Source organism: Vanellus vanellus (assembly GCF_965231255.1).
Source record: "Vanellus vanellus genome assembly, chromosome: 1".
NCBI lineage: Eukaryota > Metazoa > Chordata > Aves > Charadriiformes > Charadriidae > Vanellus > Vanellus vanellus.
Genome location: NC_138905.1, coordinates 98,765,598 through 98,792,125, shown reverse-complemented (window position 1 = coordinate 98,792,125; position 26,528 = coordinate 98,765,598). Strand labels below are relative to the sequence as shown.

The following is a 26,528-nucleotide window of genomic DNA, read 5'->3' as shown; positions in this document are numbered from 1 at the left end:
GAACACAACAGCATCATACTGGAATAAGGTAATATGATCAACTGGAGCCAGGAGCTAATGGAATCAAAGCAGACGGGGAAATAAGGGACCAAAGCAATCAGAGACTAGAGAGCTGAGTAGCCTCTGTCTAGAAGCATTTCTCTGCGACTGAATTGAGAGAGAAGGCAGCCCAAAACCTTAACTAAGTGATGCACCAGTACCTGTGTCCGGAACATTAAGCTTCTCCTTTCTGTGCTTACATTTGCTGACAATTTTGTAGAATAAGTTCTTTTTCTGAGACAGGAATGAACCTACAGACAACATTAATAATACATACTTTTAATTAGCAGTTTTAAAAAGAGTACAACAGTCACAGTATGTACTATACAACCTCCCCTTCCACTAATACAGGATGCCATTTCATGGGGAAGCACAAAACCTGATCTTCTACCAGAATGGACTCTGGAGGCTTTCAGCAGGCTGTACTTCAACCCATCAGCTCCCAATTCTGAAGCGCATACAGGGCATTTCGGAGAATGATGACCTTAGGAACGCTTAGTCTTACAATAAAACAAGGGGTTTTGTTTGCTTGTTTAAAGATACACTCTCTTTTGGATGTGTCTGGAGTTCAGCTGGAATGCAGAAAACTTTCCTCATAGCAGCCTGGATAGTGCTGCGTTTTAGACCAGTGACCAAAACAGTGTTTGTAACACACCAATGTTTCAGTTACTGCTGAACAGTGTTTACAGAGCATCAAGATCTCTCTCTCTCTCACTCTGCCACCCCAGCGAGTAGGCTGAGGGTGCGCAAGAGGCTGGGAGAAGATATAGTTGGGACAGCTGACCCACGCTGACCAAGAAGTATATCATACCATATAACTTCACGCTCAGCAGTAAAACTGGGGGAGAGTTTTTTCCAAAGTAGTCATTGCTCAGGGACTGGCTGGGCATCAATTTGTTTGGTGGTGAATGCTGGCTTTTGCATCACTTGTTTCTGGACCTCCCACCCCTTTCACTTATGAAACCGTCTTTATCTTGACCCATGAGGTTTTTTCCTTGCCTTTGCCCTTCCAATTCTCTCCCCCACTCTACTGGCAGAGAGTGAGCAAACAACAGGGTGGGGACTTACCTGCCAGCCACAGCCAACCCACCACAGGATGCAAGAGTTACCTTTGCCTTTTTGGTGACCAGAAATGAGTTTATACTAAGTGCAGAAGTAGAAGCCCCCATGAGAGGAAGGTGAGGTTATGGCCAGCTCATGGCATCATTCCTACTTTGAGAGCAGAGTCTTTACTAGTAGTAGTCAGAAGGCACCTTACGCGACATCAGACCACATTATGCCACCAGCAAAGGTCATCAAGAAGCTACCCTTTGGCTCACTAATGGAGTAAACAGTGATACCATAGCAATATAGACATAACAGACCAAAGATATAACAGATGCCTAGTCTCTACACTGCAAAGCCATTTTTATGGCGTTACTTTTCAGAAACTGAACTTTAAAATCTTATTTCCAAAGGTACAGCAGGCAAGCAAGTCTTCAGGTGAGCTCAGAACAGACCAGCCCAAACAGAAACGAGATGCACTGCAGATGACAAGACAGTTTACGGCTTAACAAGAGGGTGTCCTTCCCATCTGCAGCTGACTTGGAACAGGATTCTACCCACCACAAATACTGGCCTCCTCCTCATCCTTAAAAGGAACCAGCCACACACATTGGCCACTCAGACACAACTGAAACCATGTAGTAACGTGCAATCGAGGTAGGTCTACATCATGCACCTGCAATTTGCTATCACTGACTCTCTCTATCCAGGGAAAGGAGGAGAAAAGTGTGCAGCACATGGAAGAAGGATCTAGTCTTATGAAGCAAAAACCGTTCATAGACACTAGACTGTTTGAATGATATTGAAAATTACTGAAAGCTAAAAGCCAGTCAGAAACAGGCATTGAAATCCTATGATTTTGTACACGTCGGCTTTGTGTCCCACTGTTGCTTGATTTTTACCACGGAAGAAATCAAAACTTTGCGAGATTAATAATGTCAGACAAAAAAACAAATAAAGCCCAAGCAAGACACCATATTAGGCAACATCAGCTTGAATTTGAATAGCTTCACTAGAACTTGTATAGAAAATACCAGAAAGTTCAATAGAAGAGGCCATGTTCACTCCAACTGATTCAAGTATCGCTCTGCAAATTTTACAAAAGCTTTCTGAGTATCACAGAGTTGGATAAGCGGTCTAGTGTCACTGCAATAGAAATGCAAAACAAGGAATGAAAAAGCTCAGGCAGGTTGAGGGAAAGCCTAAATGAAAAAACAGCTTTTCAGAAGACTAAGGTCAAGTACTTCACCCACATCAACAGAGACAGGTCTTCCACAACAGTTACACAAGAAGACAAGGTAGAGCTATTACGTAACTAGACGATTCTTACAACGTTGTTATTATTCTTCTTTTTAAATTGGCAAATTAGTGATTTTTTGCAGGTGCTTCGAATAAGCAACACATTACATAGTATCACAGAAGTCTCCATTTCTACAGCTCAAGCCGTACCCTATAAACCGCTTCAATCAGCATCATAGACTGGCACCAGCGCCAGCAACTCTAAGCACAATAACTGCGATGAAAACCTCACAAAAAGATGACAAGCATTGCATGAAGAAGGAAACCCATGCCTCTCATCTCCTTCCTACCATCCAAGGCACCTTTGTCATAAGGTTGCATCTGCAACATGTAGGTTACTCCAGGGCACATGCCACTTGCATCCAAAATTTTGTTCCGAAATGGGAGAATCCAAGGATATTGACTTCAGTGGGATCAAAAGAGAAGCTGCCTTTTCATAAGGAGACTTCCAATTTCCTACCCTTTTAGCTGTTACTCCTGTTACTCCCATGCCGGAGTTTACAGGATGGATGGCTGAGCTACAGCTGTTTCACAGGGACAGCAGGCAAGTACTCCAAGACTTCGAACAAATGCCACTTGTCAACATTCAGTCCAGAGAAAATCCCTGACTGAAAAAAACTAACTAAAAGGCTTGCTGTTCGGCAGCAGACTCTGGATGTGATTTCCTATAGAAAGCTGAAAAAAATCCTTTTAATGTTAGTTTACTTGCTATTGTTACATAGCCACCTGTGAGCGTAAAGTCCTTTTATCCCGCTCATCTATTGGAAATACTCTACATGACTCTTCCTTTCCCTAGCACTTCAGCAGTTGCCACAGGATTTAACCACCTGCTAATCCCTGGCTTGTCCGTTGTGCTCACTGGGGGTGGCAGGATTTCCTCCTGGGAATACTTGCTACAGCCAACGGCAGCTGCTCAGGGAAGCACAAGGCAAGAAAATGAACCCACCATGCACAGTGAACCATAACTGCATTTCCTCCACATTTCTGGGCATACACACCCTCTGCTTACACAAAGTTCCCTACTTTAAAGAGCCTGATCAAATAGAGAACCCTTCAACATGATCGTAAGAAAACTGGGACAAACAGATCTGTCTGTGCATTTCTGCATCTCTCAGGAGGAAGATGCTGTATTTTTAGGTCATGATCTTTGGAACATTACAGCATGCGATCTCCAGGCATCTGAGCACTTTGAACTGAGCCAAAAGAAAACCCCAAGCTGAGATAGAGAGGAATGCCACAAAGAAGCATCCACTTTAAGCTGATGTTTTATTTCTAGTCCTAGAGGCCACAGACAAACAAAATTGTGGACAATCCCTTTCTCAAATAAAAGCACACTACGCATGCCTCTCCTTGCCTTCCCAAAAGGAAAGCTTTAGTGAAGCGCCTAGTGTATAAGTGAGCATTTCTTCACAGCACAAGGCAGAAATAATGACTATGCCTGTTGCTCATTTTTGCATACAAGCAGATTAGTGACTCACTGCAGACTGCTGACTTCTGTGTGGTGGGATGTTTTGGCACATATGCCATTGGAAAGAAGAAAAAAAAAAAAAGAAATCAGTCACAGCTCCAGCAAATGTCAGAGTGGGCCATCTGCGCAGATTCAGTATAGCTGTATTTTTCAGCCATTTTGTGACATTATTATTGTATATGCACACTCCCAGTTCAAAACGCTTGAGGTAGAATTTGCCAAAGTATTATGGCTTGTTCAGTCCTCCTCCCAATGAAGACAGACCCCCATTAATTTCAGTGGGAGCAGAATTCGGACAATTTGGAAAGCTCTGGGGAAAAAATTGTCTCTCACTTAAGAAAGTTCAAATTTTCCCTTATACACGTGGATTTGAAACAGCTTTCACATTACAGAGCCCTTCAGGTGTTTTTTATATGAAGAGAACTGGCTGAATTGAGGACTGGACACGACAAGCACAATGAAATGAGTCAGTGTGCACTGACTCACTCATTTTCCACTTAGGAGTAGGAAAATAACCTGACAGTCCTGGCTGCTTGTTTTAGAACAGGCCTCTTGTAGGTATAGGTTAATGACATTTGACAGAAAAATCAATCTGGCACCATTTACTCCAAAATAAAACATATTAAGGCATACAGCCCTAGTTACGGGAGACGGAACCACCCCAAAACCAACAAACAAAAACATTTCTTCATTTTTATTCACCTAACATCCCGGGGAAGTTTTAGTGTAGAGCACTCCAACCTATTTTCTGAATTTTAAATGTACTTTAGTAGGCATTGTTATGCAGACTGCAAAAATTAAGTACCTATCTGAGAACTGAGAATGCCTGGGAAGTTTATGATCCTGCACATGCTCACTCAGAAAAAGTAGGGAATTATTTTAAAGAGCGTTTACTAAACCTACCCCTAGAGATTATTATCTGTTATTTGGAAACATCCAGAGGCCCCAACCACTAGTAGGTGTCATTTGTGCTGGACAAGTCTTCTAATCACCTTGCAGACAGAGCAAAGCAGCAGAAACAACTCCACCCCACACGGTAATGCAGAGCACTGCAGAGCAAAGTTAAGGTCTCCTACACCCCACCACAGTCACGCCCATAAGACTACACCGACCCTTCACCGTTCATACCCATCACGGTGCAAGAATAAGATGTTACCTTAGTTTAATTCTGATGGTGTAAAATACCATGATAATTCGAAAAACCCAGAACCACTCCAAACTAAGCTCTATCATTTTGCACAACAGGCCATTTTCATATCCTGCAATACTTATAGGAGCCTAGTACGCAGACCTGTGTGCTTAACACCTTTGGAGGTCCGTATTCTCTAACCATCGTTGGACTCGTCACAGTTCACAGGCAAGCCAACAGCACGGCGAGGCTGAACGGCCTGTCACTACACCACAAATTAAATTGAGGATTCAGCTTAATGAATGTTTGGCTCAGCTGGAACAGCCTCCCCACTAAGCTAGAAAGCTTGCCTGTATGCAGTTTGGCTCAGGTTGTTTCAAATCCACAACTCGGATGCTAATTTTAAGTATCCTAACAAAATAAAACAAATTAAAATCGACCCATTGCCATGGAATATTTACTGTTTAGCAATCTTTCTTTTCCGAATGAAAAAAGGTTTGTCAGAAAGTTTTTCAGCTACCTCCCGAGAGCTAAACTTCACTCTCCAGGGAGCTGGAATGACTGACACAAGCTGACAGCTTGCCCAGCGAACTTGAGTGAATTCAACATTCGTTGAAATTAGGAGCAGATATCACTAGCTCCATCTGGATTTAGTTCAGGGCTGCGGTTAGATGTTCACTACAGAAACAGCAGTGTCACAATCAGATATTCCTGTCCTGGGGCTGCTTGTTGCAACCCCACAGCTCAGTTGGTGGAAAAGTTCATGTGACTGTTTACCATCTGCTTCAGTGCAAAGTCAGCTGGCTTAGTCTGAAGAGCCCTTATTGTCAGCTACGGGCAAACGCTCCATGGCCTCCTCCGCAGGGCTGTGCCAAAACTGCTTATATCAGGCTTGTAACCTGCCTGCAGTTATGTTTCTGACCTTGCCTTGAGACACGGCCGAATATATTCCAAGGCTCTTTAAGTGATGCAAACAAGGATAAAAATCAAGCGCTCCTGTATGAATCTAGTCAAAAGCAGAATGCTGTTCTGGGCCACCTGACTTGAGGCAGTATTCTAGCGCGCCATTCCCAAACAACGTAGAGCCTGCAAATTTTTTAGACATACGGACACTTGAACAGGTAAATACTGTAGAGAGAAATCCAAGGAGCTGCTATTACAGCTTTAACCACCACGTCACAGTACATGATGAGATCTTATTCCCAACAGATGTTGCCTAATTAACCACTGTGCTATCACACTGTAATGCAATTCATTCACGCTCATTGAAGAAGGTCTATCAAATACATACCATAAAAAATGAAAGGCATTTGAAATCAGAACTCACTTGGTATTAGCACAAGTCTAATTTTGCAAAAGTGACTGTTCCACATCTAATTATATAAATACAAAAATCAATACCAAAATTGGCATGCACTAGAAAAGGACAGCTGCTCAATCCTGCATACCGTAATGTGATTATTTGTGAAGCATTCAAAAGGCATAGATCTAATCCAGGGTCACCTGACTAAAATAGCCATATTAGATCTGAGAACCTGTCAGTCAGTGGAACCACCACAGTAACAGAAAAGGAAACCAGCTTCACATCAACTGTGCATAATGAGGATTCTTTTGAGCATCCTTTTATCTTGGAGGATTACTGGTACATCATTCCTTCATTTTATGATGCTTCTGTACTGTATGTATGCATCAATATTCCCGCCACTGCCTAAAAGTAGTTTTCCCTACCATAGTCTCACTTCTCTACCACCTCTGTGTCACAGGCTTGTTTGTACATAACACAGCCAAATGTGTCATGAGTTTCTCTCTCCAAGAGCCTCAGCAATGGAGTTGGATATGGAATTGGTTTTCCTGTCCTCTAATTTTTTTTTTTTTTAAATTATGTCAGGACATTTTTGCTGCAAACTTATGTTAGGAGTTAAAATCTTGATAAAAAAATATGCAAATATTTCATTCAGACATCTCTGGTATCTTATGTTTTAATTCATAGAGCCTAAAATTACAGTGAAATGCAAACTGGCATAAAACTACAATTTGAAAAATGTCAAAATGTAACCTTTTGATCATCTGCGATTTTTTCCCCCATTTTCTCCTGGGAAAACTTGTCAAATTCACTTAGCTCACAACTATTCATGGTTTTGATAAATTTGCTTGCTGTAAGGAATGCATTTAATGTACGAACTCTAACCAGTTCTACTCAGCATGAAAATCAGGAGTCAAGAGTACAGCCTGAAAACTAACCCAGGTGAGAACTAACTAACTTCAGTGCTAGAAAAATGTTTTCTTTGACATCACACTTTTCACATATAACAGTAAAGTAAGAAAGTACAAATTCCTGAGCTTGTCATAGCATCGTGGTGCTTAAGAATGTACTGCATGTGGTAATTTACCTTTGTTGGATTTTGGTTGTTCAGATGAGCCACTTCCAACCTTTCTCTTTTTCCTTGGAACAGCAGAATTTTTCCTGTCAAAGGTAATAGGACTGTATTGAGGGAGGCTGTTGAATTTCTTTTCAAATTCTTCTTCCAACTTTGCTAAGCTAAAGGGGAAACAAAACCAATCAAATTAAATGTAACTCCATTTCTGGAGAAAAAAATATATTGTTTAGGAACATGTGCGTGTATATACATATGTATCTACAGAGAGAGAGAGGGGCAAAGAGGTAAGTGCACGCACACTGTAAACATCAAACTAGTATGTATTAATCCAACCTTGCGATGAGAATGTACATTCCAGCTTCTGCATTTGTACCTCAGCACAAACTGATTACACTAGTTGCATATATCAAAATCAGCAAAAAAAAAAAAAAAAAAAAAAAAAATCAGTGTCATTTAGTTCTGCTGCACAGATTCATACAGGAGATTTGTCTGTTCTGTGAGGGGAATGAAAAAAAGACAATAAAACCAATAAATAAACAAACCAATAAAATAACTTCACATAAAAGTCCTTATACCAGTGTCGTGGTACTCCTCAAACCAGAAGAAAAATGTCAAACTATTCAGTCTTCTGGGGATATTCTAAAACCTGACGCTTTGGGGTGGGAATTAGCTTTGTATTTGTTCTGAGGGATTATATTTCCTCCCCTCATATTTTATTTGTTGCAAGATGAAAAACGCTACTAGCTCATGCTTTCATGAAACCCAACATCCCTCATACGGCAGCCCAACCTGAATGACTGCAATTAGCTTTACCTACAGCTCAAGAAATCCACAGACATGGTATTGTTCCTAATAGCCAGATGAAAATAAACCACTCAAACGGGATGGGTATAGCATGGCATTTCTGGCTGTAATGATTACACTGTCTTGTATAAGCCCTCTCTTCCAACAAATTTTTGCAGCCAGGCAGGAGCATAAGAAGGAATTGTATTTTAATAAAAGGTAATGCGCACAGCTAGGCAGGTTATAAATAGCACCATCAATGACAGGGGAACAATGACATTTTCTACTCGTCTTTAATTCTGTTTGCTACAGAAAACCTGAACTTGACAAAAACTGGCACGGCTGTTAGAGGGATGGCCCTTACGCACTGTACACTTGGAAGTATCACAAGAGACATGATGTTTCTCTCTGCTCTCTGAAGCAGCACTTCAAATTGCATTCTGAAAGCTCTGGTACACAGAATGATACTTCATTTTATCTCTGTAATCATTAATTCTTTTGGTAAGCAATCTTCTATCTTAAAATCCAGACTTGGCTCTTGGCAGACTGTGTGCATGGTGGGGTTGGTTTGTTGTTTGTTTTGAGGTTCTTTTATGTGTGTGCATGCTTGTTTTGTTTTTAAATCACAAAGATAGCTGACATTACTGGTGCTCGGCACTGCTACCATTCTCTTCAATATGGACGTTCCCTGACAACCACAAAACAAGTTGATTTTCTGCTCTGACAGCTGTCATGCAATTCCATCCTCTGGCCCAGCTTCTCTCCCACTGTGGCATATGAGGGGCTGCAGCTCTAATTGGGAAGGCCCTACTCTGAAAGCAGATGAGTTGCCATCCTGGCTAGTAATTTATAGCTTGTGCAACATGGAGGCAACGGAGAGTGCTGCTATTGCTGTATCCGCGATTAATTATTTAAAAAAAAAATAAAAAAATCATTCACATTGTCATGAGTTTTCAGAGCATCTCACAAGCCTGGTTAGACACACGTAGCTGAGCTGAGATCTTCATGCCGCACAGCCAAATCCTGCTGGGAGACACACGCAGGCAGAGCACTGGGCGGCAAAGGAGTGGGCAGCATGTGGACAAACCACACCTGACAGGGACCATCGGGGAATTGTGGACTACTACTGATGGAGAAGGAGGTAAGAGGACACAGGGAGAAAGATGTAATTCCAAAGAGGTGAGGACTCTCCTCCCTACACACACACAAAATGAGGCTGAAAGGTGATGCTGAAGGGAGCAGAAAGAGTTAGGAGGAGCAGGTAGAGGTAAAACCAGCTCTTCAAGTAGCTAGAAGATCAGGTAGTGCAATGAATAGGGATAATGGATACCTTCTCCAGCACTTACGCTCCACAAATTACTGATTCTGCCTTTACAGAGCTCACTGAGAATAATATTCATTAATGACACGACTGAATCAAGAAGCAATATTGGCAAATACATATTTTCTCCATCCAGCCAGCTAATGATGGTAGAACAGGATTTGCAAATGAATATTTACACAATTCTCCTAGCTACTTTGAATATATCATTTGTAACTACTTTTTTTTGGGGTAGGAGATGCATTCAGTTTTCAATCTTTCAATTTAAATTTAAAAAATATTTACACAACTTATATACAATGCGCTAAAAGTACAAGAAGTTTCCATTATTTTTTCTTGACTAATCCAAGCAATCAAGACTTGGAGATTTTCATCAACTTAATATCTTTACAGTAAAGTGAGCTGCAGCTAAATTTCACAAAGACTAGGTTATAAAAAAGGCTATCACAAACCTGCACAAAAGAAACACATTACAATTTTAAGCATGAAGTGTGGAAAATCTACTTCTTTTAATTCATTTTCACCCTCAGTATTCAGATAACTGGAATTCTTCCAAGAATTTGCAAGTAAGTATGAATGGCTAAGAAGATTTAACAACTACGCCTGCAGTTAAATAAATCTGTAATACTCTGACAAAAATTGTTATTGTTATTTCACTAGAAAAGTAATTCTGTGTGGCCTTTCTAAATTTTAATGCATTTGTAATCATTAATTATTCTGATATATTCAATTTCTTCATGGTGTACATGAACAGTTTAAATATCTTGTCTCTAGAATGGAAAAATGATGTATTTATCATAATTATTTACCAATATTAGAACATTGTTTACTCTTCCTCTATAAGCAAGCTCTCCGAGTGGGCAAAGAGATCTATTCTTTCTAGTCTGAATCTGTTTATGATGACTGGAGCCCTACACAGCACTTTCAATACTGCTTGTTAAGCGCTCTGAAAATATAAGTAACCCTCTTCACTACCTCCTGAGCAGGTAAATATTGCATGTTTTTTTTAGAAGCAAGCAAATAATGTTATTCAAATCTGTTTACAGTACTGTAAACCAGGAAAGATCTCAAAGGAATTACTTTGGTATATAAACAAGTATCTAGAGCATGACTCAGCCCAGCGGGGTTTGTAATTTTCAGGAATTCTGTCTACTTGTGATTATTTGGGTGTTGGACACAGTTCACTAGCTGCAATGAGGAGGACTCACTCTTAAGTTACCAGGCGGACCTAACTAAAACTTTGAACAGTGTTAAGCTGCAACTTACCCAAAAACAAACTCTTCTTTTGGCTTAGGTTTTTTCAGTTTTTTGTTCCCACTTGTGCCACATTGGGAAAAAGCCCAGTTTTCTTCATTCCAGCATCCTTCATGATCTGAGGAGTTGCCTTTTCCTGAGCTTCTTTTTCCTGGTATGAAGGCAGAAAATTGTTTCTCATCTTTAGAAAAATGTGCCAAAACAAAGGGGGCTCAGAAGGAACTTGTGTACCCATTCAGTACTGCAACTTATGATGCTTCACCTTCTTGAAGGGGTTACAAAACATTTATTTATTTATTTTAAAGTGGATAGTGAGATAATGATGATATTGGCAACTATTTCCTTCCCCCCCCCCCCCCCTGTTTTTATACTACCTCTAAACTCAGGATCTCTCATGGTATAAAGGAAGAAAAGAAGATGAATAGATTTACAGTAATAAACTTCCCTAAATTACAAACATCTTTTTATTTTCTGACTGTTCTAATTACACATATAAATCTATTAATTGGAAAAATACATTTCAAGACATCTCACTGAAAGCTTCCAGAAATTATCTCAAATTTATCCTTCCACAAAGTAAAAGGTTCTTGCTCACAACCTACAGCAAAACTAACAACCAAAGGAAATGCACAATACACTTGTCTCTTGTAGGACTGGGAGCTATGCTCACAACCACAAGGGTTTTTTGTATAGAAACAAGCTAATTGTTCAGGGTTACGAACAACACAAGTCCTGCATAGATTTATTAGCAGGCGGACAAATTACTCAACAAAGCCTTTGGTCAAAAAGCTAAATCTGAGATCATGAAAGACAAAAAGGAAGAGGTTAAGAGCTAGTGAGGTGAGTACTAACACAGACAGCAGGACTCCAGAAGACCTGCCCTGGCCTATAGACTCTGTCCCCTCCACCTGCCTCCAGAATCTCAGGTGACCAGACACAGCATTCCAATCACACACTGCTGATACTCCAGCTTAAATATGGACTTTTGCTTTCTGTCCCACTCCAGCCAGGCTTTTGTGGTTCACGCTGTAAATGAAACACTCAAAGCCACCCACCTCTGTCCACATTAGCGCGCAGAGACGTGAGCATGCCCTCTGACACCAGAGTTTTATAAAGAGCACCTTTGCAAGATCTCTCCGATTTCCTGGAGCCACAGGTTTCTATCTTTTTAACACAGTCACTGTCCTCAGTTTTGACCTGTGCTGGTAAGCTCTGGGGCACCACCTCCTCTGTTGGGGTCAGTGGTTCCACTTTAATGTTATCAGAAGCCTCACATGGTACTTCCTTGCTGGCTGCAATACTAAGGAAATCGGGAGGCTTTGATTCTTTGGTGGTCTCCGGGGGTTTCTCCTTTGATGTTTTCTTCTCTTTCGATTTCACTTTTTTCTTTGGTGATTTTGTATCCAACATACTTCCCTTCACATTAGAGACAGGGCGAGGTTTTTTGTGGGGAGTTTCTCCGAGTCTCTCAGCACCCCAGTCCCCCTTTGCAACAGCTTCAATTGTATACATTACACTTTCAATGTCCGACTCAGAGGACTGCCTCTTTTTACAAGGTTTCTTGGGAGTGGATTTTTCGTTTGTGTGCCGCTCCAACTTATTCTTTTTCTTCTTCTTCTTTATCTTTTCTGGCTTTAGCCCGAGGATGTTCATGTCAGCCATTGAAAGCTCTGGAGAACAGCACATGTGATCCTTTGTGTTATCATGTCTCTCAAAAGGACTGCTGTCCATTGCAAGACTAGTAAAATCTCTGCATTTTGCAGTTTCTGATTCCTCAGCTTTTGTCTCATCCCGGTTTTGCATTTTCTCTATCTCTGATTGTTCTACTTTTACTTTACAGGAGTCTTTTATTGTTGTTTTCTCCAGTTCTTCTAGTTCCATTTCCTCTGGAACTTCGCTTCCCACATCTTCGGGTGCTTCCACTTTTGTTTTCCCAGGTTCTTTCACTTTTACTCCTTCTGAAGCAAGGCACATCTAAAATGAGTTTAAAAACAGACCCTTGAAACAAACATCAACTATTAATGTTACTTACCTATATTAACAGGAGCATTACACAGGGAACTTCTCTGGCATCTTAGTTCAGGAAAGCAAACCATGCTAAAGGACAGTACTGAAAAACATGCTGAAGCCCTACTGAAAATGATGCAACGTGATGATGGATAAGTACTAGAATAAGGCTGGCAAGTTCTACTGCTCTAATAGATGAAGACTCCAACTGATCTCAGTGGTGTTTCCACGATTCTTTAAGTGCCTTTTATATAACCTGGAAACCCACTGCTAGATTGATTTTCAGAATACCCTAAATGCAACGAACAATACAGTATCTCTAACTATTGCCACAGACAAGTTACTTGACATCTCACAACCATACCCCCTTCAACTCCCAAATGTCCCTGGATACAATTCTTTGCTCCATTTTCCAAATGGCCCTGAAGGAGGGGGGGGTGGGGGGGGAATTTCATTGAATCTCAGCAATTGAGATTATTTTCTTTTACTTGAATGAGCAAAATAATTTGGAAGGTAGTAACAAAGCCTTCTGAATCTTTCTCCTCATGTCACAGACTAATTTTGCAAAGAACTGCAAAACAGCAGTGGTTGCCATGGTTATCTCCTCCTGGAGATAACATTAATGGAAACCAAACCCCTCATACTGTCTCAGGAACAGCGCTATTAAAAAAAAAAAAAGAGCTGTAAAAAGGTCCTTAGTCTGCCATGTTCCTGTAGCACTGACTTGGGAGATCTTCTTGGTTTTGGATCACCCGTAAGCTACGTTGACACTGCTACAGACGGCAGTCCTTCACAGCACCAAGCAGTTGCCCTTGGGAAGACATGCTTTCTTCTTCTTACTTTCCCCTTCAAAGCCTCCAAGCCGAATTCCCAGTTCTATTTTGGTTTTAAAACAAATGTCAACCAGACAGCCACTGGGAGCAAAACCAGATGGAAGAGGCTTGCTTTGAACCAGACATCAGGAGCTTCCTTATCCCACAGCGCAGCCCACAGGCCATGTGGTCAGTATGGATGTACCCTCCAGATCACTGTGTTCTCTTTAGGTTAATTTTAGATTTCTCAAATTGGCAAGGCATTTTTTCCTTGCAATTTAAAAATCTCTCTTACACCAATATATGTATGAGCATAACACCAATAATAGAACACTTCGTAGTAAGTTTCTGAAATTCTTGTTGCGCAGGGCAGAAACTGCTGATCTGGCTCAGGTCAAGCTAGGCTGAGCACTGGAAACACCCGAGCTTGGGAAGCTCAGCGTCTCTCAGGAAGCAGGTTAAATTATGCAGAAGAGAGCCCCACAACTATGCTGAGGTGGGTTCTTGGTCCCAAGGTACTTTTGTGACTTGTTTACTGCACTGCAATGTAAACACAGCCCGTGATTTTCAAACACTAAAGATCAATCTTTAAAGTGCAACTCGGTTGCATTGAATGCAACAGTAATTGTACTTTGTCAATTAAACTCACATTCCCCCCCCCCCCCCCCCCCCCCCCCCCCGGCTAATGTCTGGGTTTTTTTTCCTTTATACCTTTGCTGCTCCTGCAGTAGCCAATAGTACAGATGGCTATGGATGTGGCTGCAAAAAAGTGACTTCTGTTTTGTAAGCTCTAAATAAACTTGCAATTCACAGTCTTTAAGATTGGGAAAGCTTGGGGTGGAGGGGGGGTGGGGGAAGCTTAGAAACAAAAGAAATACAACATTGCAATAAGAGGCCAATGGTTTTAACTGTTCCCAGAAGGAGGATCTGCTGAGGGTATCATAGCAGGGTTTCTATAGAAGTTATTGACTGGTTTATTCCCCACTTCAAAAAACAGTAGGGACGAAAAGCAAAAATAAATGAAAGCAACTAATGACCTTTAATGGGTATTTGTAATGACAATGCCCTAATCTGAGTAACAGACTAATCCAGCCCTCTCTCCCAACACCTTGCACCCCACCCCCGCCAAACCAGTCAAACCCTCAAACAAGGAATTGAAACAATTTCAGTGGTGATTGGAAAGTCCCTCTGTCATCAGGGAATGGTACTTCTCCTCAGCTGCAGCACAGACTCTTAGAAACCTCCAAGTTGATGGCTAGTCTGGGGAAATCTTGACTTGTGGCACCCAAGACATGATAATTTATGCTTCTATAAGTAACAGTGTAATTAGAACTGTAGCACTGTTCTGCCTTCCAGACTTCAGCAATCAACATCATTAATTTCCCCACCCCACTGCACCTGTGGTAATTAGTCACCAGTATTTTAATATTACCTCTGCCAGCTGAAACAATGCTGATGTTCCACACTGTTTAGTTAAATCAGAAGGACCTGAATGGGATGTACTTGAAGAAATCTAAAGAAAAAACAGTGGGGGAGAAAAATGAAGACATTATTTTAACCGCCAAATTCTTTTTTGTTTACCACACAGCTTTTGAACGGATCATTTTCTCCCTCTTCCAAAACTTCATTCATAAGATTATATACTGCAAAAGAAGTGCAAACCCGTGCGTGCTGTTAAATAAACCCCTGCTCCACCACTCCTCTGGTGGATAATGTAACTGGACATGAAAAGCTACTTCCAGATTTGGGTATCTTCTTGTCAGGACACCCTTTGAAGAGTAGGAAGAACTGAAGCACATATTCTCTCACACATAAACAGACTCCAGTGGCTAAGCACCAATCTACACCAGCATACAACCCAGCTGGCAGTATTTTTGAAGGCTTGGTTGGACATTTGATGGCAAAATCATTTCATTTGCATAGCTTAGGAAGGTTACTTCTGTCAGGCTATGGCACTGCCTGTTGGTGTCCTATAGGACTCATAAAAGAGATGCTACAAAACCAAAGTGAAGTAGGAGCCCTCAAGCCTTTGGTAACCTTTACTACTCCTCAAGAGTACGGGAAGCTGTCTGGCAAGCAGGTAGCTGTTTATTCTCCAGAATCTTTTTTCCTGTATCATGCCGTGATCATCTTCAATACTTTAGAGTGTTTTCTATCAGTTCTGAGCTAGGTGCCACTAAATTATCTTTTTCTAAACAAATTAAAAGTATCAGTCTCAGGACTGGCCATTAGTATGAAGAGGAAAATGTTCTATTTTTAAGGACTTTTTCCATAATCTCTCATCAGGCTTGCAGGTTTCTTATACTTGCTTTCTTAGAAAGAGGTGGAGTTCTAGGGACTGGGGAACTAAAGTGTTTACAACATGGGCCTGCAAAGTTGATTTTGCAGAAATCAAACCATCATTGCCCTAAAGGAAATAACCAAAAAAGGTTAACAATGCCGTATCTCTATGTCTCCTGGAAGCTGCAGCTCTTCACAGCACCTCCCAAGCTCTGACCATTACAGCTCAAGTCTCCAAATGCTGCTTACAGCCAAGCGTTGTTAGTGCTGTTAGCCCTCTGTGGCAGAAGTGGCCTCCTTGCCTTGCGGAGGTGACACCCCCCCCACCACTGCCTCCCTTCACCCTCATGCCTCCGCAGAGATGGCTGAAGACAAAGCATGCGTTTAAGGCACAGCAAAAGACATAGCAGAGCAGTTCAGGAACAGCCTCCCAGGCTTCAGACTGCAGAGCGGCTGCTTCAGGAATTTTTAGAAACTTCTATATTCTCAGAATTTTTTAGAAAATAATTTAACCCACTTCTGCATTTTATTTTATCACCATCTGTGAAATACTGTGAAATATCAAAAAGGAAGGCAGGCAAGGGGTGGGGGGGGGGAGAAGACAAATTTGGTTTATCAACACAGCAGAGAGACGAAGGAGGAGCAGAGCAGTGTAGCGTGCAGAAGCAGACAGGCTCCCACGCGCCAGACCCCTGCCATGCCAGTAGCATGGAGACAGCAGTTCAGTCCCCTCCAGTGCACAGCATCTGTGGTTTGGAGTTACAGCGGCATGGCACAGATGTCTGCCAAATCAACTTGCAAATCTACGACATCCTCAAGGTGATAATGAACAGTTTATCTGGGATGCTCCAAACCAGGTCCTGAACTGCTGTCTGAAACTTAAGCTGAAACTTTCACATTTTATTTATCCAATTACAATACAACATTACAGAGGTCTCCAAAACTGGAAAAAAAAAAAAAATATTAATAGCACCAATGTCCCAGAAGAGCTAGAGACAAGGAGGATGCGCTTAGCACATCTGCCATGCTTTTCTCAGTTTAAATCAGAGCCTTTAACATTCATTTTGTATATTAAATTAGGCTTGTAGGAATCTATTTGAGCAATCACTGAGAGAGATATCATGGAAACCTGTCCAACATGCAAATGTCACACTGTCAGACTTAGCTTCACTTTTTTCCGCCAAATGCAGAACAAACTCTGCACTCCCGTGGACAAGCACCTGTCCTTCACCCAACTTAGGGCTTCACAAGCTTCACAGTCACATCACAACTTTTAACGCTGACTTCCAAAAGTCAGGCTGTGCTCAGTGACAGCCTTACTACAGAACAGCACTACTCAAAGCCTGCTGCTGTCCTGTAAGAGGACACCTCAAAAACTTCTGGTGTTCCTGAATAAATATTACCAGCCTTTCTGCTGTCCCAGGGCTGCAGTAGTCAAATGCCCTTATGGATCACTGATCACAGTTAGGTGTAATCACCCTTGCACAGGTACAGCAGACAACATAGCAAACACCCACGACCTCTACTGCTGCCAGGGACTGGCTGTAGGCTAAGGCAGGTTTTCTTCCACTCATGTGAGTTCCTATAAAGTCAGATAGTAGCATTACTTTCTATGGAACAAGGCATGACATGCTTCTATTTCAGTGCTTCCAATCTCTGTCTTTTTTTCCCTGAGAAGGATTAACCTCACCAGCAAGAATATATTTCTGGATGCCACTAGATGGGATCTAGAGAACCATTGTCCTCATTGACACAGGACTTGATTTTGGAAAAAAACAAACAAACAAAACAAAAACAAAACAAAACCACCCACCCACCCCACCCCCCAAAAAAAACCCCAAACATGTACGAGTAAGGTGCTAACATCCTCCCTTATTTACCTGGAATACTGCATGTATCTTTCAATCATCCAGAGGAATATTTGTACACCAAGCCTCAAAGGTTTTTGAGTGATTCATCCATATCAAAGAGGAGACCTCTACAAGGTTATATTTAAGACTCAGAGAATTTCCAGGACTGTTGGGAAACCTGACCTAGTGTTCTTGATTACTACTGACAGAGGCCAATTTCAGAGCTTAATACACTGCTTCAACTTCCAACTCTTCATACAGATTCCTGATGATCTCAAACTTTACTTTTCTTCTTATGCTGGGTCCCTGAGTCAGCAATACACATTCCAGTTGTTATAACCAAAGCTCTACCTTTTCAATCCTGCTGTCCAGCTCTTCAGTAAGAAGAATGCTGTTGTCTCTTGTCTTTGCTGTTGTCCTGAGCACTGCATTTATTATAGTTACAAGGCTAATTTTTCTAAAAAGAAGCATAACTTTTTCTGTGTGGTCTCCAAGAAACTATGCACATTAACAAGTGTATAAAGAAAAGCTAGGTCCCTGGGGCCATCGCAACTGCCTAATTCTCTTGCTATTCTATTATTTACCAATTTATGCTTCTCAAAATACTAAATTTGATACTAGAGTAAATTTTACACAATTCATACTTTTTAGGGGAAAAGATACACACATCTTCCCACTGTGACGCTAATGGGTGTAACTTTACCTCTGCCAACTGGAAGAGTGCCGACTTCCCACAGTGCTTTACTGGCTCAGAACTTGACAACTGGGAAGTATTTGATGAGATCTAGGTTTTAAATGAACAGAGGAGAAAATATTTCAGTGGAACACAGGAAAGACAGAAAGGAAGGGGGAAAAAGAATGAAAAAATTGTGAAGTCAGTTAAATCAGTTACTTTCTGATCTTTCTGGCAGAAGGCCCTACTTCAGGTAGGTAATCCCCTCCAAGAAACATTTAACAGGCATTTAGAAGTCAGCAGGATACAAGCAAATATAAAATTTCTTCCTTAGATTAGGCTCATCGATTCTCTTCTACGTTTGTATTGCCCACAGCCAGTATTCTATCATGCTGTGTGTTTTACATGTGTTTTCTATGACTAAGTGAACAAGACATACCTGTTGCTTAAAAACATAAACTGTGGTGGTCAAGGAAATAAAATTCTGGAAAGCCTATGCAGTATTTCCCATTTGGTTAGATAAAGGAGAAGACCATTCGTCCTCCCAGACACTGCTTGTTTCACTTTCTTTAGTTAGAAAAAAGAAGTAAGACCTTATGTCTGGAAATCAAATCTAGCCTTCTAAATAGATGTTGGTGTGCCAGCACCAGCACTGAGTAAATAACTACCAGCGCACTTTAGGGAATTGCTTTTCCAGCCAAATTTTTTCTGACCTGCTTCCAAGTGCAGCATTATGAGTTCACCAACGCAAGAGTTAATCATTATTTCTCATATTTGATTTTTTCTGGCATGGCATTACTTGGTTGGTGTTTGACCTGGAAACCTTGAGAAGCCCTAAGATTAGGGGCAAGACCACCAGTGTTTCTGCGGCACCTACCTCATCACAAAAATCACGCTTATGACCACGATCTTTCAGATGCAAAAATTATCAGCTTAGCCTTTCTCTTTATATTTAATGTCATTCTTTTGAACTAGATTATTTGAAGAGTTTACTTTCCAATTGTCAAGGAGATTCATTACAACACCCCTCCCCCAGATCCAGAACATCCATTTTACTGCAAGATATTTAAAATATGGGGAATAATACCTGAATATATGTTAATAATAATTTTTAATACTAAACTAAAATAATTCATAACCCTAGTTTTGCTTTGAGAAAGTTCAGGGAACCTGCTCAGGACTACACTGGAGCAAGGGATCTTGTACAGTGCACTTTGTAGGAAGAGGGCCTCAAATTTTTATCTTTCTACCATAATAAATTCTCAGCTCTTAATGATTTTTTCAGTGCAGTACAAATGGCAGAAAAGGTTCAGAAAGACACCCCCACACTGAAGTACAACCTGAGAACATGCAGGCATATCTTGCCTCCTGATGCATAACGTGAGGAAAGAATAAAGAATTTCGTTTTGACAATGGAATGGGTGCTTCTAACAAAATACAAGCGAGATCCTTGTAGTACTAATAGAAAGAGAGGAAGCCAACATTTCACTTCAGCAAAAAGATTCTCTTCAGAGTCATGAAAACAAACCGCAAGAGACACAAACTTAGAACTCATTCTGCCAAAGCTGCTGGCCAAACGTCAGAAGTAAGAGGATGGCTGATCAATCATCTCTCAGTGAGGTTACAGATCTCATTCCCTGTATTAACATCCCTGTATTAACATCATCTTCTAGCTTTAATTAGAATAATTAGAACCTGCAGTACCACAACCACAAATAGCCCCTCCATATGTAGAGGTTTAACTTGGGGATCATTAGGATCAAGTTATCTTTTATTACAATGCAGGTCAGCTTTTTAGCTACTATATTACATTTTAGTTTGCATAAGAAGTATGTGCCATGGTACCACTTTTTCATTTCTCCTCCTAGACTAGGCATTTCACTTCAAAATAGATATTAAATAATTTCAGTATATAGGCAAAGAGCAAATATATTTGTCTATTTTAAGTAACGGCTTTACCTGGGAAGGTTACAGCTTTACCTAATAAAAGGCTGGAAGAGAAGATACTGACTAGCTCTCACACTCCCAATTTGAAGGCATTTTGACCAAAAGTTTTTGATTCAAACCTGTTCAGCACAGAAATAAACAGAAAGGGTTGCCTGCCAGCCTGCTCAAAGTGAGCATATGAGAATGCAGCTGGGACACAATCATCCTCAATTTTTCTTAAACTATAGTAAACTGCAGGACTAGCAAAGAAAATTTCACCTTGTTGCATGTGATTGGTTTTCTTTATTACCTAGAGAAAAACTTCAGAAAAGCAGCTGAAAATGAAGAGTTTATGGGTTTTGTTTTTAAGATGGGTAAACTAGCAATTTTATCGCTTCCAATCTCAGGAAGCGTTTTCTTTGTTTAGTAACGGATGAGAGTTTAGCTAAGTAAATCTAAGAGGTACTTGTGTTTCTACTCTATGAAGCAGTCATCACCATCTGTTCACGTTTGCCAAACACACATCCAGTAAGACCAAGAGAGCAAGGGGTCCCATCTGCTCTGCTTCCCTCACATGGCAAGGAGGATGACAGCAACCAGCCCATGTGAGCAGACAGCTTGCAAACAGCCACCACGCTAAGGAACACAGCCCACTGCGCAGAAATCACTGGCCTATATAATGGCTTTCCCTAAAGGTATGAACGAGAAGGACAAAACTAGGGCTGAGTATTTCCAAAATCAGAGCGGAATGACAGCCAAGAGTGTAAATTGGCAACACTCCCAATTTCAAAAAAATCTTATGAGGACGTCACATCATCTTCGATGACCCCCACGGCGCTTGCCTGCGCACCCGCAGGACCCAATGAAGTTTTACTCCTAGGATTTTCATTATCTGTTGTGGCAAGTCACTGGGCAGGCCTCATTAGCCATATCCTCAGCAGCTTTAATTAAAGACTATAGCACTTGGGACAGACAAACAGATGAAAGGCTTAACCAAGGCTGTAAAGAAGAAAAAATCCCATGCTATGTCTACATATAACGAGCTGTTTCTGAGTGACGGGGGACTTGTACGCCTGGGGTAAAGGTGTCCATTTTAAATGACAAGTCTACTCAATGGGATTGCTGTCTTCACAAAGAGGCACTCTTACTCACCCTGCCGCAAAGGCGGCGAAGAGAAAGGGAACATATGAGGAACACCCAGCCAGAACCAAAACTGAGCTGGGATGGCTGCCAAAAGTCCCCAGGCACATCAGACCACAGCACACTTCACATTTCTTCACAGGTCTACTTGGCTACTGGCTAAATAACTATTTTCTCTCCCTCTCTCTTCTCTTTTGTAGCACTGTACATTGCTGACAGCAGCCTACTGCAAACTGCTTACCATAATTTAGCTTACTAAATGCAGTAATGCGTTCATACTGATAGGACCCAGTCAGAAGTGGCACAGGAAGGAATGGGGTTTTTGCCAAACTTGACAAAGACATCCTGTGCAAATGAAAGCCCTTATATTTGAAAGAGCACAAGCAGCTTTAATAGTGGCAGGAGAAAGCTGAAAGAGGTTCTGTAGCATGCTTAAGACTTTCTCCTGGAACAACCTAACTGAAACCAGGTTGTAATCTTACAAAAAATGCCATTTCTGTATTGCTATAGACAAAACATGACATTGCCATTAAGGTTTCACAACAACAGTGTAACACAGGAGGAATAAGCATGGCCAACAAGGGATTTGGGGGGGTTTTTGTTTGGTTGATTGTTTTTTTTTTTTGCTTTTCCAGATTCCTGTCCCTTATTTCCAGACACTGAAAAAAAACACCAAAAAAATACAACCCCCTCCAGACTGCACACAAATTTTAATATTTTTACAAGGAAAAGATTAACCCTGACTTTAAAACTGTCCTCTCCAATTTCTAATTAGCTTTTTAAGCACCTCTTTTACCTAACATTTGATGATTCATACATGTAGTCCAATGTGCCAAATGAGCTGGCTCAGCATAGTAGTATACAATTCAATGCACTGTCACATCCGTATGATGATTTTCAGGTTTGTCATTTTGTTATTTCTTCCATTTGGAGAGGAAATTATTTTAGGTTCTGTGAAATTTTGAAAGTATGGCTAAGTCAGGTTTTACATGATGATTTGAAAATTCTGTACAAAGGCACGTCATAGCCTGTTCAACTCTGCAGGTATCAAAAATTTCTGTTTAATTAAAACATAAGATGGTTAAAGATTTCTGAAACTAAGTTAGCAGATTCACTTGTACAATATTTTGCAATAAAATTCACAAGAAATGTTTTCCAGATTGTATCTTTTACTGGGTTTAAAAGATTGGCTTCAGCACATGACTTCAGCCTGCTCAGTTCCACTAATTTTCTCAAAAGAACTTTCCCAATTAACTCGTAACTTTAAAAAAAGGTGGCACATACGAAAACATCTTCACGATTAGAGATTTAACTCTATTGTATCTTTCATAGAGGTGTTTGTAGTCAGGTGTTTTACGGCACCTGAATCAGTAAATTGTTTTTTCTTAATTGGGCCTCCTAAGAAATACAACAAGGCCCATCTTAGCCAAGCTAAAAACACACAGTACACAATTAGCTTAACATTTAACAGAAAGAAGCGTGTTGCATGTAGTCAAACCTCTGTAAGCACACGGAGTAACAAACAGGGTACCTTTTCAGCCCATTATGCTCCTCCACGATAGCACCAGCTCCAATCTCAGTCTTTTCAGACACACTCTGGATATACCTTTAGCAAAACTGATTCTGCAAGCAGTACTAGACTCCCCCAAATGGGCAAGAAGAGTATACGTGCGGAAAATCAATTCAGAGGCACATTAAACGCATGTGAGAAGAAATTCTTAAAAGCAATCTTTAAGAACTCCAAATCTTCAATACGTGGAGGAAGAAGAATAGCTTACATACTTAGAGGCAATTTATAGGCTTTATAAGTCATCTCCTAACAATGCCGCTACATACCCTTGTAGCTGTTGTGATAAGCTTCCTTTGACCTGCAAGGTTATTTCTCAAAGGATTCCTGCCCCTAGGTCAGTTGCTATTTTGCACTGCTGCAGCCTCTTCCATAGGCAGCGCATAGTGTCATTTTGGAATGCCTTTATTTGTTGTTTTCCTAGATGTAAATTAAAAGGCCACTTGGAAAATATGTCTGCAGTGGTCCTTTGGTATGGAAGGCCAGGTAACGTTCACAAGCCCAGTGCCTTTTGCGTATGCTACAGCTGGCAGAACTGGCCAACATCTTGTCCAATCACTGGTTATTCCCCCCATGATTTTTTTTAACACAACGCTCTCATGAAGATAAATATCTACAGATGGGAATCCTTTATAAGACAGGGTGTTTCACCATTCAGTTACAACTCTTACTGGTTCCTCGCTTCCTCCCATCCTCCCCCACCATATTTCAGCCATTATACCTCAGCAAACTGAAACAATGCAGACTCCTCGGTTTGTTTTACAGGTCCCGGGACGCCAGGCTGTGATGTGCTTGAAGAGATCTGTCAGGGAAACAATTATGTTTGTATTACCTAACTCTTCAGTTTCAATATCAAACTTCATCGTGCCAAATTTCTGATCCATCATACAGAAAGACTTCTGGTACCTAAGAGCATGCAAATGAGTCCCAGCACACCCGTACACAGAACAGTATCTGCTTGCCAGGAGACACAAATGGGTGACATCTGTGAAAAGGTGATCACCAATTATTTTTCACAAGGAAAATCTTTCCTAGGATCAATAAAACAGGCTAAGACTTTTTTTGAAGGGCTTTTATTTGCCTGCTGATATGTCAAAAGAGGATTAGCAACAAAAACTTAATGCTATATTGTATTTCACAGTTCAGTGAAAGACCTGAGGCTGCACAATGGTGGTGCTGATAGAGCACAAATTGCTACTTAGCAAGGAAGGTAAGTATGGACCAGCACACAACGTGTGCAGGTACTTTTGAGATACCAGTTCTATTCCAGACCTAAGGTAACTGTGTTTTACACTGTTTAACTTGTGTCAGTTATTTTTGTTGCAAATGGCACCTCTGATTAACGTCAGACCTTGGTACGAGTACCAATTATTGTGCCATTGACACACATACCTACCATACACTGGTTAGGTGCAGCCTCACTAAAGGGTGTTTAACATCCTTGAAAAGGAAGACTAGCTAATATGCATTTCTAATTACCGATCATCAATGAGCTACTTCTAAACTGCCAGTTTCAGCGGTGCAGATGAGCTGTTTCCTGGCACCCACTGAAATTCTTCTTTGAGGGGTAAGGAAAAGCCAGAGGTCACAAGCCCTTAGCAAGAGCATATCTTGCAGCTCACAGCACAATTCCTGCTTACTACCACGCAGCTCTAGCATTTTCCTGCTTGGGCACTGTAAAATGAACTGAAACAATTAAGTGAGCTGGTATTTGTCTTACTTTTTGAAAGACTTAACAGGGAAGTTCAAGAAACAGACCGTTATCAAAGAGGAACTATACAAAGTATGACATTGCTCAACTGACAGTATAAGTATCCAAAAGCATCTTAGAAATACTGGAAAATGGATGATGAATTATTACCATAGAACTATCGTAAGCGACACTGGAATTAACCAATTTTAAGAAGCTTCTAAGTATTGTTGGCACACCAGGCATTTCTTCTTCCTAACAAGAAAAGCCAGCAGGCTGTTTGAGAGCCTAGTTACAGGTTATGTACTTCACTGTGGCCATTACTTTTAATCAGAAAGAAAGGATCAGTGTTTTATTTCTAATACATTTTGAAAGCCTCGGATCTTGAGTTGGAACTCAAGGTCTTGTGGGTTGGCATTAAAACAAACACAAAACAAAAAAATTCCCACTTTCTGCATGCTAGGATTGCAACATATCTGTTCCATAAGAGATGATGTTCAGGGAGGAGTATGAAGGTGCACACAGCAATGAGTATTAAAGACACAGGAGTCAGATTCACGGCTGGTGTGAAAACACGTAACAAAAAAGCCCCTGCTATGGCAAAATTTATTTCCATATACATTTACTCAAACATCACCCAGCATCCTGTACAACCAATATTTATATAGCTAAATATTTGTGTGTCACTTGATGATAATTTCAAAAAAGTTGGAAAGATATAAACAAGCAAGTGATGCTTGCAGAGGACCAGGAGTCTTTGCAACCTCATTCTTGTCATGTTAATTATGTCAATGAAATCCATTAGAACTTGGATGAAATAGCATCTACTTTAAAAACAAAAAAACCCACAACCCAACAAACCCAACAGCAAAACACCAGTTGCACTTCTAGCAATACCTGGAAATACGTTGATGAAAACATACATTGCAAAGCTAAAGCATAGTTGCATAGAGCTATTTGGTGGATATAGAATAGAAGAAAAGCTTGGAAATTCCAGATCTACAAGTTATTTTTGATGGAGGAAACAACTAAAGCAGCCAAGATAGATAAAGGACATACTGTAACATCCAAATATACATGTTAAAACTTCAGCTAGTAAGACTCTAGTTTAAATGCAGGCATGACACATCTCTAAATTACTGCTTAAACCACAGTTCCATTATTGCACTAGGGTTCCCACCATGTTCCTAAACACACTCTCCTGCCCTTCCAGTCTGACCTATCTACCTGGTAAATGATCCAGTCCTATAAACCCAAAAAGAAGGAACCAACAAAAGCATGAATTTTAGTTAAAGATTTCCGATTTCTCTTTCAGCTGAAAATCGGATGCTTCTTAGAAGGAAAATGCTGGGGAAGACAACCCTTTTTAAAGAAACTCACCTCTGCAAACTGAAACAATGACGACTTCTGACAGGTTTCCGTAGAATTAGTTGCATCAGAATGGCAAGTACCCGAGGAAATCTGAAACAAGGAGTGTGCAGAGTCAGACATCAAAGGTACTTCTTTGAAGCTAAGAACAACAGGGAACAAAACAAAATACCAGGCAGCAGTAACAAAAAGCAGTGTTTAAGAGAAGATGGGCAATCTAATGTTTCACTGCCCCAGACAGGTTGAATCAAATTTATAGGTGAAAACACAGTTTAGCACCCATTTTAATGCATTTGAAAATCACCTAAGAAGAAAGACCACAAAACTACCAGGGATTTTTTTCTTCTATAATTCCAAACTTTGCAAGAGAATGCAACAGAATAATAAACTGAATACTAAACAGAATACTAAACTGATGATATTGGGCTACACACACAACTACCTGGTATTGGTGATGCTATCAACACTGCTATATCTGTAATTTGTACTACCATTTGGAA

The 26,528-nt window shown here is 40.7% G+C and overlaps 1 protein-coding gene across 1 annotated transcript in view; it reads right to left on the bottom strand.

Annotated features, from left to right (window-relative positions):
• Nucleotides 1-26,528, bottom strand: part of BBX (BBX high mobility group box domain containing) — a 111,714-nt gene that overhangs the window by 12,789 nt on the left and 72,397 nt on the right. Inside the window, exons 7-14 of the mRNA XM_082498182.1 lie at nt 26,041-26,121; nt 23,692-23,772; nt 18,368-18,448; nt 14,967-15,047; nt 11,771-12,689; nt 10,728-10,866; nt 7,370-7,518; nt 201-290 (exon numbers count right to left, since the gene is read on the bottom strand). Of these exons, the coding sequence (XP_082354308.1) occupies nt 201-290; nt 7,370-7,518; nt 10,728-10,866; nt 11,771-12,689; nt 14,967-15,047; nt 18,368-18,448; nt 23,692-23,772; nt 26,041-26,121 (1,621 nt within the window). The remainder of the gene's footprint in view (nt 1-200; nt 291-7,369; nt 7,519-10,727; nt 10,867-11,770; nt 12,690-14,966; nt 15,048-18,367; nt 18,449-23,691; nt 23,773-26,040; nt 26,122-26,528) is intronic.